General features: G+C 47.6%; 2 protein-coding genes across 3 annotated transcripts; both read left to right on the top strand.

The window, feature by feature from the left end:
- Positions 1 to 653: 653 nt before the first annotated feature.
- On the top strand, positions 654 to 3,873 carry pop4 (POP4 homolog, ribonuclease P/MRP subunit). 2 transcript variants are annotated; one of them, XM_085466155.1, is made up of 7 exons: positions 654 to 714; positions 1,590 to 1,645; positions 1,880 to 2,103; positions 2,180 to 2,257; positions 2,337 to 2,398; positions 3,001 to 3,102; positions 3,323 to 3,873. In XM_085466155.1, the coding sequence occupies exons 1-7, from the start codon at positions 708 to 710 to the stop codon at positions 3,457 to 3,459; spliced, it is 666 nt and encodes a 221-aa protein (XP_085322281.1). In that variant the 5' UTR covers positions 654 to 707; the 3' UTR covers positions 3,460 to 3,873. The 2 variants fall into 2 exon arrangements, with proteins under 2 accessions (XP_085322281.1, XP_085322354.1); XM_085466228.1 differs by lacking the exon at positions 654 to 714 and adding an exon at positions 727 to 1,166.
- A 6,086-nt stretch (positions 3,874 to 9,959) lies between these two features.
- On the top strand, positions 9,960 to 11,520 carry LOC146718051 (pleckstrin homology domain-containing family F member 2-like). The gene is made up of 2 exons (XM_085466037.1): positions 9,960 to 10,450; positions 10,679 to 11,520. The coding sequence occupies exons 1-2, from the start codon at positions 10,210 to 10,212 to the stop codon at positions 11,248 to 11,250; spliced, it is 813 nt and encodes a 270-aa protein (XP_085322163.1). The 5' UTR covers positions 9,960 to 10,209; the 3' UTR covers positions 11,251 to 11,520.
- The last annotated feature ends 1,230 nt before the right edge of the window (positions 11,521 to 12,750 follow it).

Below are 12,750 nucleotides of genomic sequence, written 5' to 3'. Positions count from 1 at the left end.
TCCCAACTCTGATGTGTTTCTGTAAACGTCCCCTCCACCCTCTCTGTGAGCTCCACCTGCTCTCACAGAGCTGCATGTAGTAAAACGGGACAAAGAGCCTCTGCTGCAGTTCTGTTGTTATTAAATCTCTTTAATGTTTGCGTATGAACAACGAGGGCTTCAGTCCGCACAGAGACTGAACAACAAATGTGTGGAAGCGATCCGGCCTCGGGTCTCACAGCAGGAGGCAAACCAGAAGTGTTTGCCTCCTGCTGAAGCTCTCAAACATCTGCTCCACACTCAGCAGCTGCCAGCTCCACAAAGATCTGCTGCAGGTTTCTGTGGAAGTGTCACAGCAGAAAAACGGAGCAAGATCAGTGAACGAGAAGGACGAACGGAGCTTTAAGAAACAGGAAAAGCCGCTGATGCAGAGGTAAAACGGAGACCGTGACGTCATATTTTCACAATAACGAGCGAGATGACAAAAAAAACAGGAAATATTTAAGTTTAATAGACAAAATAAATAAAACTGCGATAACCGGAAAAAATGTCCGAGAACTTTTACCGTTGAGCAGCAGGGGGCGCTGTGCGCGCGCCAGCGGCCGCTTCATCCTCTAAATACGTGACGAAGAAGAGCGACGCGGAAGTGAGCCGGGCAGTGCTGAAAACACGCGTGTCGTGGAGTTTCTTCGTCGATCCTCAGAGAAGATCTGCTCAGGTCTGCGACCATGGAGGGTGAGTGAGCTGAGCGCGTGAGCACACACCTGGACACGGACTCGGTGGGAGGAGGGGCTCTCCTCCGGTCCGAGCTTCGCTTCTGTCCGGTCGGTTGCGTCTCTGGGGGGGGGGAGGGGCGTGTTACCTGAGGAGAGGCTCGCGTGTAATTAATGTGACGTCATCACTTTTGAGTAGCACGTGGAGACCTGTAACAACGTGTTTACATCCACCATTTCCTCCTTAATGCAGCTGTGCTGACCACAGAAGCCCCGCCCCCGAGGAAAAAGCTCTCCTCACATTTACGGGATCAAAACCAAACTCATGTTTTTCTCTAATGAAGCTAAAACTGCTCCAGCTGCGACCAGCGGAGGAGGTGGAGGTCAGGAGGGTCTCCACCTGTGTGTGGAGCGGAGGAGGGTCTGCGTGTTCCTCCCTGCTATCATCCACTCGTCAGCCTCCAGGTGTGACAGGTGTGATTACATCACAGGCTAAACGGACTGTCACAGCGAAATTGGACTAAACCTGTTTTATGTAACTGCAGGGAGGTGAGCTCCACCTTTACAGGAACGTTTCCTGAACGTCTCCACCTGTGGATTCAGTCAGGTCACAGGTCACCTTTTATAAAAATAAAATCCCACGGCATCGTGAGAAAGTGGGCGGGTTAGACGCTCGAGTTACCTGATTCATGAAGGAATCAAAGGTTCTGCCAAACTGGCGCAGAAGCTTCATCTTTTTATTTTAGTCAAACATTTTTATATGCGTCCATTACTCTCCCCCCCCCCCCCCTTGAGGCGTGTCCTCTGTCCCCCCCCCCTTGAGGCGTGTCCTCTGTCGTTCCCGCCCCTCTGTGTGCTTCAGCGCCTCAGTGACGCGTGTCTGTGTCCTCTCCACAGAAGGTCTGGTTCGAGCCCCTATTCCTCGTGAGCTGGTGGACGTTCTTGGTGTTGAGGTAAGCGGACGCTCGGGTGTTTCATCCACACGCTGTCTGAAGAAAGCGAGGAGGTTTTGCAGCTCCGCCCTCAGGATTTAATGGGACAGCCAGTAGCCGTCCTTTAGATAAAAGTCAGCAAACTGTCCTTCATGTTCTGTGCTGAGCGATGACTTCACTCGTGCTGGCTCTGCCAAACACGCCGTTTGCCTCGTGACTCTTTAATAATCACCTGACGTCAAATATCTTTGTCAGCCTCAGAGCAGCTTCAAAGCGAAGGCCTTCACCGAGGCGTTCCTGAAGAACAGCATTCAGCAGCCCAGACGCCACGACCTGCAGAACATGCTGAGGCATAAAGCCGTGATCCTCGGCTACCGCCGGCCCAAGAAGGAGCGGAGGAAGAGCGCCAAGGCCCGAGGGCTGAACGCACGGCAGAAGAGGGAGCTGAAGGTCTTCCAGATCAAGCCTGAACACCAGAGGTTGGTGAGAAACCCTCCACCTGCTCCTCCACCTGCTCCTCCTCCTGCATCACTGTCTTTGTCCTCCTCGCTGCAGATACGAGCTTTTCCTTCCTCTGCATGAACTCTGGAGACGGTACATCATCGACCTGTGCGGGGGATTGAAGCCGACGAGGTAAATCGGCGTCCTCGACAGCTGCTTGTCCAGATGTTTGTCCTGCTCTCGCTGAGTCCTCATCCTGATGTTTTCACAGCAATCCACAGGTCGTGCAGCAGAAGCTCCTGAAGGCGGATTTCCACGGAGCCATCCTCACAGGTACTCTTCTTCTTCGTCTTCTTTCATTTGTAGCAGAAAACTCAGGAATGTAAAGTCAGTGTTCCAGGCGTCCTGTGCCATCCCCAGTCATCGTTTTGGTCTGAAATGAAGTTTGTGGTTAAGTCAACTTTTGGCCTCGTTCACGTCAGTATGTCTGCTCCTCTCCGAGCGCCATGAGTCCCAGAGGTGCTGACCTCTGGAGCCTCGAGAGGACATAAGAGTGCTGGCCTCCTCTGGAAGTGCTCTTTAAACTCACTGCTTTCCTGAGGACACGAGTCTTCTCAGGAACATTGTTGTTCTCAGATGTTCATAACCGCGTGAACAGCTGTGAGCGCGCTCGCTGTGGTACCTGAAGCTCCTGGTTTCCTTCTTTACTCTCCAAACAGGCCGAGTCAGTTTTGATGCTTAGCATGAAATCATCTGGAAGTTTAAATTGATATAGTATTTACTGCAGCAGCATGTTTGAACTGTTTGAGCTGCTCACTGCAAGCCTCTTTGCAGCCCCCCCAGCTCCTGGTTTTCCTGCTGCTGCAGAGACTGAAACCTACTAACACGCGTGCAGGCTCGTGCAACATGACAGTCTGTTCTTGTCCTCGCTGCAGTGGTGCGGTCCAAGTGTCCGTCTTATGTGGGGACGTCTGGGATTCTGCTGCAAGAGTTCAAACACGTCTTCAAGATCATCACCAGAGACGACAAACTGAAAGGTTAGGAGTGTGTGAGTCTCTCCGTGTGTTGGTTTGTGTGGATGTGAGTCAGTGACACACAGTGGCGGGCTGACTGTTACAGATGAATACGATGGTGTAATTGTTTGAATGTGGTCTGGAAGAGGATGTGTTACGGCTGAAGACAGGAAGTGAAGGTGCGTGTGCAGTAATGAATCTGCTTCATCAGATTTAAACGTGGTTTCCTGCTTCGGCCCCTCAGTGATCCCAAAGAGGAACAGCGTGTTTGCAGTGGAGATCAACGGCTTCGTATCGCACATCTACGGCAGCAAGTTTGAGTATCGAGCCGGCGAACGCGCCGCCAAGAAGTTCAAAGTGAAAGGAACCATTGACCTGTGAGAGCTTACAGCTGCCGCTCCCACAGGCCGTCGCAGGAGCTGCAGCCAGCGACGGCCTGAGTAAATGCGCACACCTCGGCTCCGCTCCAGCTTCACAAAGCTCGAGGAAAAACTGAGGTTTGGACTGAGGTGTCTCACACAAAGCTGCAGGTGTGCAGTCAGAGAGACGCCGCCTCCCCCATCTGCTGTTATAGGAACTGTTATGTAAACCCTGCAGCTGATTTGGCGTCACCATACCTGTGAGAAGCTGAGTGCAGACGCTCGCCGCCTGTGCAGAGCGCCGGGATTAAAGAAATGGAACGCTTCCTGTAAACTGATCCCGGCGTTCCTGCTGCGAGCCGATCTGAGTTTTATCTGACGTTGACACAAAGTTTTCTTTGTTTCATTTAAACAGAATAAAATCATTGGCCTGTTATTGGTGTCGACCCTCATTAACCTCAGCAGCCGTTGTCCCGTGGACACACAGCTGCACACATCAGCCGTGTCTGCTCTGCTGATTTTACCAGGGGAGGAGATCCCGTGTGGGTCGTGGTAAAGATTGGAAGCATTTTGAGTCTGATGTCGTGACGGCTGCACAGGTAACTCGCAGGAAAACCTGCTTGACAGCATTCAGGACAGTTTTTATTCAGCCGTCTGTTTTTCTGTGAAGCTGTGGAAAAGTTCATGAGGGGACGTGGACTCAGAGGACATGTACCGCCTCCTCACTTTTCATCCAGTTCATACGACCATCAGTGTGACCTGTGTCTCGTTTTCAGTCACAGTAACATGGCTGAGATGATCATTGCTCCTAAAAACCACGGGCTGGATTCTCTCTTAACCTTTAGACTAAAACACTAAATGTTGCCGCTGTTCTATCAAAATTTGAAACAAATGTCCTCTCATGTGGATCTCATTTTTCTCAGAAACAAAAATCAGGTTCAAAACCAAAAAAATCAGGTAATTCTTTGGGACTCGATGAATGTATGTGTGTATGAAATGCATGCAATGAAAGAGTTCGGGTCTTAGGAGGTTAAAGGTGCAGAAAGTTTCCTTCTGCTCGCTGCAGCCAATGAACGTCCCGATGTCGGAGCCGAGCAGAGCCGTTCACGTTTTCAGGGATTAAATGAACGTAAACATCTGGAATCATTATTTGAAGATTCTGTTTTTAACAGCTGGTGTCTGATTCTTACATCTTGCTTTATATAATAGAGTTTATCAGAGTACATCAGGTGACGTCTCTATCAGACATCTGTACTCATCTGTACAGCCGAGTGTGACAACGCAAAGACGACAGGCAGCATTTTCACGTTTGTGTCAGGCGGCTGAGGGAAAAACGACTAAATCGAGATGCTTTTAAAACATAAAGGCTAGAATAATCCAAACAACGTTAGTGGCTCTGTTTTTAGGTCGACTGACCCCTCACCTCCAACCGGTCGCAGCAGATGGCCCCGCCCCTCCCCGAGCCTGGTTCTGCCGGAGGTTTCTTCCTGTTAAAAGGGAGTTTTTCCTTCCCACTGTCGCCAGGTGCTTGCTGATAGGGGGTCAAATGATTGTTGGCTCCCTATCAGCTAACTGAAGCATGTACATGACAAAAGTTTGAAGACGCTGAAAGATGTTTGAAGGTATAAAAAGAACTTTGATGTTTGTGACTGAAGCAGCGTTTGGCCATCACGCGTCCTCGCCAGAGCTGCTCGTGCACGTTTGTGAGCTGCAGCAGTCTCTGCACAGTCAGGCTTGTTTCACTCAGCTCAGATCACTGACCCAGATCAAGACAGTCCCGACCTTCAGGTTTATGGCATCGGCACTTCTGTCCTGTTTACAGTAAAATACATTTACAGTGTTTCTCGCTGGGAGTGACTTTCATTTGAACGCTTGAGTCACAGAACGACTTAGCAAGAAAGCGTGATTAAGACACACATGAGATGAGATACCACTTCTCTTTAAACACCATCACGTCAGGGTTTGAATGACTCAGCTGTTGTGTTGTGTCCCTGATGTGGGGCGGTGTTTGTGTTGTTGAGCGTCGCTCTGCCGAGTCGATGTTATCAGGAACCTCTTATGTTTCTTTCTGCAAGGACGAGTTAAACATAATTTAATATTGCACAACAGCAAGAAAAGTTTCCTTCACACTCTTTGTTGTTGTTCTGTCATATAAAGTCAAAACTTTATCACAGCCATCACCTTTAAAAAATGCAAATACCTCCAACTCCTAATAAAAAATAATAATAATAAGAAGATGAATCCACGAAATATTTTAAACGTGTTATATATAAAACCACTAGTTCATAAACGTAATATTACAAATGGAACCTCCAGTCATCCACACAGTCACACACTGGTGATGGCAGCTACATTGTAGCCACAGCCACCCTGGGGCGCACTGACAGAGGCGAGGCTGCCGGACACTGGCGCCACCGGGCCCTCTGACCACCACCAGTAGGCAACGGGTGAAGTGTCTTGCCCAAGGACACAACGACCGAGGCTGTCCGAGCCGGGGCTCGAACCGGCAACCTTCCGATTACACGACGACCTCCCAACTCTTGAGCTACGATGGCCCCTACTGTTATCTTTAGCCGGCTAATCATCAGCTGTCACACGTCTAATCTGATCAATATTGGAAATAAATGAACATGTCTATGATCATATATGGAGAGAATGCCAAGAGTGTGCAAAGCAAAGGGCAGCTATTCTTAAGAACTCTGAAATGTAAAACATGATATTTCACAGGTTTTTGTTTATGAAATTTCATTTTATGAACATAAAGAAAAACCATTGAATGATACGGTGAGTTCAAACCTTTGCCTGGTAGTTTACATAAAACTCATTGCTATTTATTTTTAATGAATTAACTCTAAATTTATGAGGGTGCATCCACTTTGTGAAAGATGTAATTAAACACTACTTGATGTATATCTTTTAATATTAATGTGTCCCTGAGCGTTTGATCACTTGCAGAGTTGACATTTTTAAATACTACTACTAATATTTTGATCGCCTACAGTTTCTTTCCTTTAAGTCGTGCTGTGACGTCGTGCGCTCGTGCTTCTGCAGAACCTCCTTCAGCCTGACGCTCACTTTGAGGAAAGGGCCGAGTCCCCTCATAGAGCTGCAGGGCGCTCTATCACTGACTCCCAGAGAACATGATAACATGCACACAAGGTTCACATGGGCTGGCGTCATGTGAACTGTAGGTGCAGCTGTTAGAGATGTAAGAGTCTTCAGTAGGTGATTTGTTTAACGCGCACAGGTCGGCCTCAGCGCACCACGATCCTTTGTGCTTTTGCTTTACGCTCAGTGTTTCATGGATCCTAAAACACACTGCACAGCTTTCCTGTTCTTAGACACCAAAACACAAACTGAGACTTTATTCACCACAAAAGTTGAGAAATTCCTGCGTTAAAGCAGCCGAAACTGGAAAGAAGCCAAGTGACAAAATAAAAGAAGAGCTTCATGAAGTGTGACAGAAAACAAAGCAGGACATGACTCGGCTTCAGATAAACAGCATGAAATAAAAACTAAGTGGAGAATGAGTGAAGGAGGCCTGCAGAGTCGCACGCTGTGCTGCTGCAGCTTCTGCTGACTAATACTAAAGATTATTAATTATCTCAAATCTCAGGGAAGCAGGAAGATTAAAGGTGGTGTTTTTTTAGCTTCTTCCTCTTCTTCATGCTGCCAAAAACCCATGAAGGCGTCTCTGGAAGTTTGGGAAGATTTCCCGCTGCTCTTTGTTTTGCTCTTACCGTAACTCTGCTGACCTGCATACGTCTCGCGTCCTAGAAGGAAGAATAATTAAATAGATGAAAAGATAAACAGTGAAGGGGATGTTTGACAGCATTTCACAGACGCTCGACCGGTCTGACGGTAACCTGCTGCTGTGCGAGGCGGGCGTGCCCGTCAGCTCACTGGATTTATAGCTTTTAGTTGCAGCAGGCCAGCTACAGGCGGGAAAATGCCAACAAATGTGATGCATGAATGTAAAACTATCCGGTTGTTCAGTGATGACACGACGAATCCTACTTCCGGGCCTAAAGTAGTCTGCGTTTAATACGGCTTTTGTGTTGTTAACATGTTTAATGTTTTGTATTTTCTTCTAATTTATCTCAAAAAGCTCCTAAAACAGTCAGTGATCACTGTTGACCTCCCTCGGCTTTTATTACCGCTAATCATTTATTTAAGCTCAGTTTTTAAAACCTTAGGATGTAGCTACAGCCCAACCCATGCAGCAGTATATGAATGACTAACCTCGTATTGTGGATGGATTATCTCAGTTGTTCTCTGGCTGAAGTTTGGTCCTTTTACAGCATCCTGCCATGCGATTACATTTGTTCCTGACCACCGAGAACACTCACGTTAACTTTTATCGAGTGGAAAAAAAGTTAGCTTGTTTATATTATGCTAACATAGCTGTGTCGCTAGTGGTCACGTAGCACATCATTATATACCAGCTAGCCAAACTTCAGTAACCCTACAAACGTCACTGCTGTTTAGTTTTCTGTCTTCATTTATGCTGGAAGTGATAAGAAAGCTGTAGGTTTTAATTTGTTTCCAAAACCCCGCAGTCAGGACATGCTATATTGTATTTAGATAGAAGCTAGCGAGCTAACTCCCTGCTAACTTCTAACTCCGTTAAATGTCATAAATTCCGTTTTCATGGATGCCTGGATGTTAAACTCAATTGTTACACCTGGTAGAGCAGAACGCTGATCATTTTATTAAAGATGAAAGACTTTAGACAGTTTTTAACTCTCAGTAATGCCACAGTGATCGTTTGATATATGGACCTGCAGCGGAGTTTAGAAGAAGAAGAAAGTGTGTACTTTATTGTACTTTATTGAGCCCCGTAGGGAAATTCCTTTCTGCATTTAACCCATTCACTCAGTGAAGCAGTGGGCAGCCATTGGGCGCCCGGGGAGCAGTGTGTAGGGACGGTACCTTGCTCAGGGGTACCTCAGGGTAGCTGTTAAGGGGAATCGAACCCCCGACCTTCCGATCATGGGGCAACCACTCTACCTACTGAGCTATCCCTGTTTAGGCCCAGACACGGCTAGTGACGTCAGACTTAACGACCAGATAGTGCAGGAAAAAAAAGTTCTTTAAAAATGTTCTCTAGCAAAATGCTAATTTGCTAATAGCATAATAGTACGGCACAGTGGAACAGTGGGTAGCACTGTTACCTCACAACAAGAAGGTCCTGAGTTCGATTCCACCACGTAAACTGCGCACAGGTCTTTCATGGAGCACTCTCCATGTGATCTTTATATTAAGTATACTGAAGCAGTCTGTAAGTCAGTTTAAATAATGTTATTTTTTAATTTCATGGAGAATCAATATTTCCCCGTCTTACGTTGTATTTTTGGGGCGTATTATGGGGATTATAACTTTTTAGATATTTTTCATTATTATTTTACATCGTTCGTTATGTTTTATGATGGATGTTCCTTAATTCAAATGTTTTATTTCACCGATCTAAATGCGATAAAGAAAAAAAATTCTACATTTATGTATTTGTAGTTAAATAATTTGCATTGAAATAAAAAAAACACTATAATTCAGTTTCACTGCAGAGGCTGTGTTATAAAGTTTTACAACTTTATTGCACAAATGTTGCAGAAACGCATATTTTCACTGCTTATAGATCAAATTCAGTGCTATTAAAACATTCACACTCAGGCTGTGCTGAGGCTCGCCTGCTCCACACTCTTCAGACGGTCGAGTTTCCCACTGAACTAAGAGACGTTTCATTTTCCTGAAAACGGCTGATAAATGTCAGCTGTGCCATGAAGCTGGGAACTGTGGACAACAGCTGCTCAGCTCAGTTATATTCAGTTTAATATTGTGCCAAATGACACCTCAAGGGCATTTATAAGGTCGAGTTCTACACTCGTACAGAGAGGACCGGGCAGCCGTCTGAGGAAGGCAGGGAGGTTAGACTGGATAGACTGGAACCATTAAAGTAGGTTATTGGCACAAACTGGTGCCCAGGCTCAGAAAAGTCCCCAGAGTGGATGTTACGCACCTTTCAGCCCACAGACACCGCCTGGAGCTGTTTTGGTAAACGCCACTGTTCCGCATCGTTATCGCTTTGTTTAACCGTTCTTACAAGTTCAGGCTTTGATTGCTGCGCGAGAGCTGTTTGGATCATGTGGGTGAAAAAGCAAACACAGAAATCTCCGGGAATAACCTGACGGAGCGATAGCACGCAGGTTTCACCCACCTCACATTTCCCCCAAATATTTAACGAGCATATTAGAAACTGTGTGTGTGTGTGTGTGTGTGTGTGTGTGTGTGTGAATGAGGGTTGTAGTAAAATTGAAAGAGTCGTTGCTGAGGAGAAACGGCCCACAGAAGCTTCAGTCTGTTCACCGTGTTAGAGCGCTCTCCATGTGCTCTGTGGGTCTGAGCTGTGAACTGTGCCAACAGCAGCACGGCCTCACTTTGTACAGACAAACCTCAGAGCTGCAACCTTTAAACTGTGTTTACACGTTACTGCAGTGATCGCAGCACTTTTACAAACACATCTGCAATCAGCCACACTCACTTCCTCTTGTACAAATTCTTGTCTTTCTCCAAATTCAAGTGAAGCTCTGCCCCCTTTGCTTCTTACACAAGTCTTGTTTTGGAAAGCCCCATGACGTCACCAGAGCATTCAAAAGCAGCCTCTGGGCTCCTGACCTCATCAGAAAAACGAGAAGCCCTTCGAGCTCACACCTACAGAGGCGTGGAGCTGCCGGTACGAGCGCTCTGACTGCTGGATTTAACGGCGACTGCTGACATGGATCAACTGTCTGATCAGGAGAACTGGGACCGGGTCCAGGCTGTGGCCAACTCCTTTGGGCCAGCGGGGAAGTTGTTGCTTCAGTCAGGTCGGGTTCTGGTCGGAGAGGGCAAGCTGGTAAAGCAGAGCCGCAAAAAGCGGCAGGCCAAAGCCTTCTTCCTCTTCAACGACGTGCTGGTGTACGGCAGCATCGTGCTGAACGGCCGCTGGCACAAAAAGCTCAAGGTTACCCCTCTAGGTGAGCAACCGATCCTCCTCTGCACATCGCTGAATCCAGCTGTGTGAAAAGCAGACAGCGTGGCGGGCAGAGACAGGTAGATGCTGCAGGTGGAGCAGGAGGTGCTGCACCGCCTGCAGTCTGTCTCTGACCGCTGCAGCAGGCTGCAGTAAACACTTTTCTTTTCGTTCAAAGCGTGCACACCTTTGTTTCCCGCACTAACGTGCCCTTCTTCTTCTTCTTCTTCAGAGGACATCCTGCTGGAGGACCTGGAGGACGGCGTCAGGATGAAGAACCAGTGGCTGATCCGCACGCCCAGGAAGTCTTTCTACGTTTCCGCCGCCTCCTACGAGGAGAAGCGAGCCTGGATCGAGCACATCGAGGAGTGCAAGGGCAGAGTGACGCAGGGCGGTGACCGGAGGCTGGACTTTGCCAACACCTGGATCCCAGACCAGGCCTCCGCCGTCTGCATGCGCTGCTCCAGCAAGTTCACCGGGACCCGCCGCCGACACCACTGCAGAAAATGCGGCTTCCTGGTGTGCGGCCCGTGCTCCAGGAAGCGAGCGGTCATCGCACACATCGACTCCACTAAGCAGCTGAGAGTCTGTAAACCGTGTTACTTGAGTCTGGGGGTGGAGCTCCCCGAGCTGACCCGTCAGAGGTGGGACAGCGGCGGGAAGTCGGACGAAGACGAGCTGGAATGCTACAGCGAGGAAGAGGAGGCGGAGCACAGCCTGGAGGAGGAGGACCCCAGCAGGTGGATGGACTCCTGGTCCCCTTACACCTACATCAATCCAGAGCACATCAGGCCCCAAACATAGAGCCACGCTCGGCGCTGGACTCTGGGCCTTTGTGTCACACGTGGACTCAGTGCTGCGCAGCTGCGCGTGACACGCTCTGCACGCACTCTATTTATGACACCATGTTATTTATGTTTCATGAAACACCTGCTGCTCTTCTCTTTGTGCACAAACACTACTGTGAAGCTGTTCTCGTCTCTCAGACGTCGCTCTGACCTGCTGCATTTCCCTCAGCCGTCCAGTGTGTGTGTGTGTGTGTGTGTGTGTGCGTGTGTGTGTGCGTGCGTGTGTGTGTGTGCATGCGTGCGTGCGTGCGTGCGTGCGTGTGTGTGAGAACATGTGAACCACTGAAATAACAACGAACAATAAAGAATTCAATAAGAGAATCTTTGTCTGTGCTTTTCTCTCAGGATGGTTAAACGACTCTGAAATACTTGAAGACGTTTGAACTTTACACTTATTCTCGTCCCAATCAGCACATTTACACAAGACTTCCTGTTAGTCAAACTCTCACTGTGCCACAGATTGATCCTACACAAACATCTGCAGACAGATGGCCCAGTGAAGATGGGATTGATTATCCATCCATCCATCCATTCGCTTCCGCTTGTCCTTTTCAGGGTCGCGGGGGGCGCTGGAGCCTATCCCAGCTGTCATAGGGCGAGAGGCGGGGTACACCCTGGACAGGTCGCCAGTCTGTCGCAGGGCCAACACACAGGGACAGACAACCATTCACACTCTCATTCACTCGCACATTCACACCTAGTGACAATTTGGATTATCCAATTAACCTATCCCCACAAGCTGCATGTCTTTGGACGGTGGGAGGAAGCCGGAGTACCCGGAGGGAACCCACGCAATGGGATTATTCATTAGAATATTATTTTGTATCTCCAGGTTGATCATTTGACCCTAAACCATGAAAACATCCTTTGGCTTCAATTCAGTTTTATTCATTCAGCGCCGAATCACAACAACAGTCGCCTCAGCGTGCTTCATGTGCTAAGGTAACACCCCGACAATCATACAGGGAAACTCCAACAAGCTTCCGGTTAAAAGATGAGCTTCCCAACATTAGGTATTAGTTATGTGTCCCCCGAGTCAGGGTTTAATGGGGCTTTATAATTACAGTGTACTTATATTTACCTACAAGTATTTACAGTACTTTAAAGATCTGAATCATTTCATGGTAACTTTGTGGAAAAACAACAATATTTCCGCGTCTTACATCATAAGCACGCTGTACTTTTTCACGACAATGGCCGTATTATAAGTTCAACCTTGTCGAGCTTCCAGGTAGTTTAGCTGAACGGAGACGCTCTTCCTGAAAGTTTGAACAATGATTATGAAAGAAACAAATGAGACGGTATTTATAGTTTCCTTGTAAGCTGATAAGGGAGAACAGTCCTTATCACATTATGTTGTTCTTTCACATCAACATCAAAAATTAAAGATGCAATAATGAATCAATAAATAAAGATATAAAAATGCAGGATTAATATGGCCCACACCCTGACAGGC

This window comes from Copadichromis virginalis, linkage group LG1 (genome assembly GCF_057382275.1).
Source record: "Copadichromis virginalis isolate Kocher_CV1m ecotype Utaka linkage group LG1, C_Virginalis_male_GT1.1, whole genome shotgun sequence".
Taxonomy (NCBI): domain Eukaryota; kingdom Metazoa; phylum Chordata; class Actinopteri; order Cichliformes; family Cichlidae; genus Copadichromis; species Copadichromis virginalis.
The sequence above is the reverse complement of the archived record's forward strand: the minus strand, read 5'-3'. Positions and strand labels throughout refer to the sequence as shown.

What these genes read in the sequence shown, in the direction of transcription:
- pop4 (XM_085466228.1), top strand. Translation starts at nt 1,031, where the DNA reads ATGAAGCTAAAACTGCTCCAGCTGCGACCAGCGGAGGAGGTGGAGGTC. An exon ending in TCAGCCTCCAGGTGTGACAG is followed by an intron (nt 1,167 to 1,589) that starts GTGTGATTACAT and finishes TCCTCTCCACAG; the next exon opens with AAGGTCTGGTTCGAGCCCCT. An exon ending in GGGGGATTGAAGCCGACGAG is followed by an intron (nt 2,258 to 2,336) that starts GTAAATCGGCGT and finishes ATGTTTTCACAG; the next exon opens with CAATCCACAGGTCGTGCAGC.
- LOC146718051 (XM_085466037.1), top strand. Translation starts at nt 10,210, where the DNA reads ATGGATCAACTGTCTGATCAGGAGAACTGGGACCGGGTCCAGGCTGTG. An exon ending in GCTCAAGGTTACCCCTCTAG is followed by an intron (nt 10,451 to 10,678) that starts GTGAGCAACCGA and finishes CTTCTTCTTCAG; the next exon opens with AGGACATCCTGCTGGAGGAC.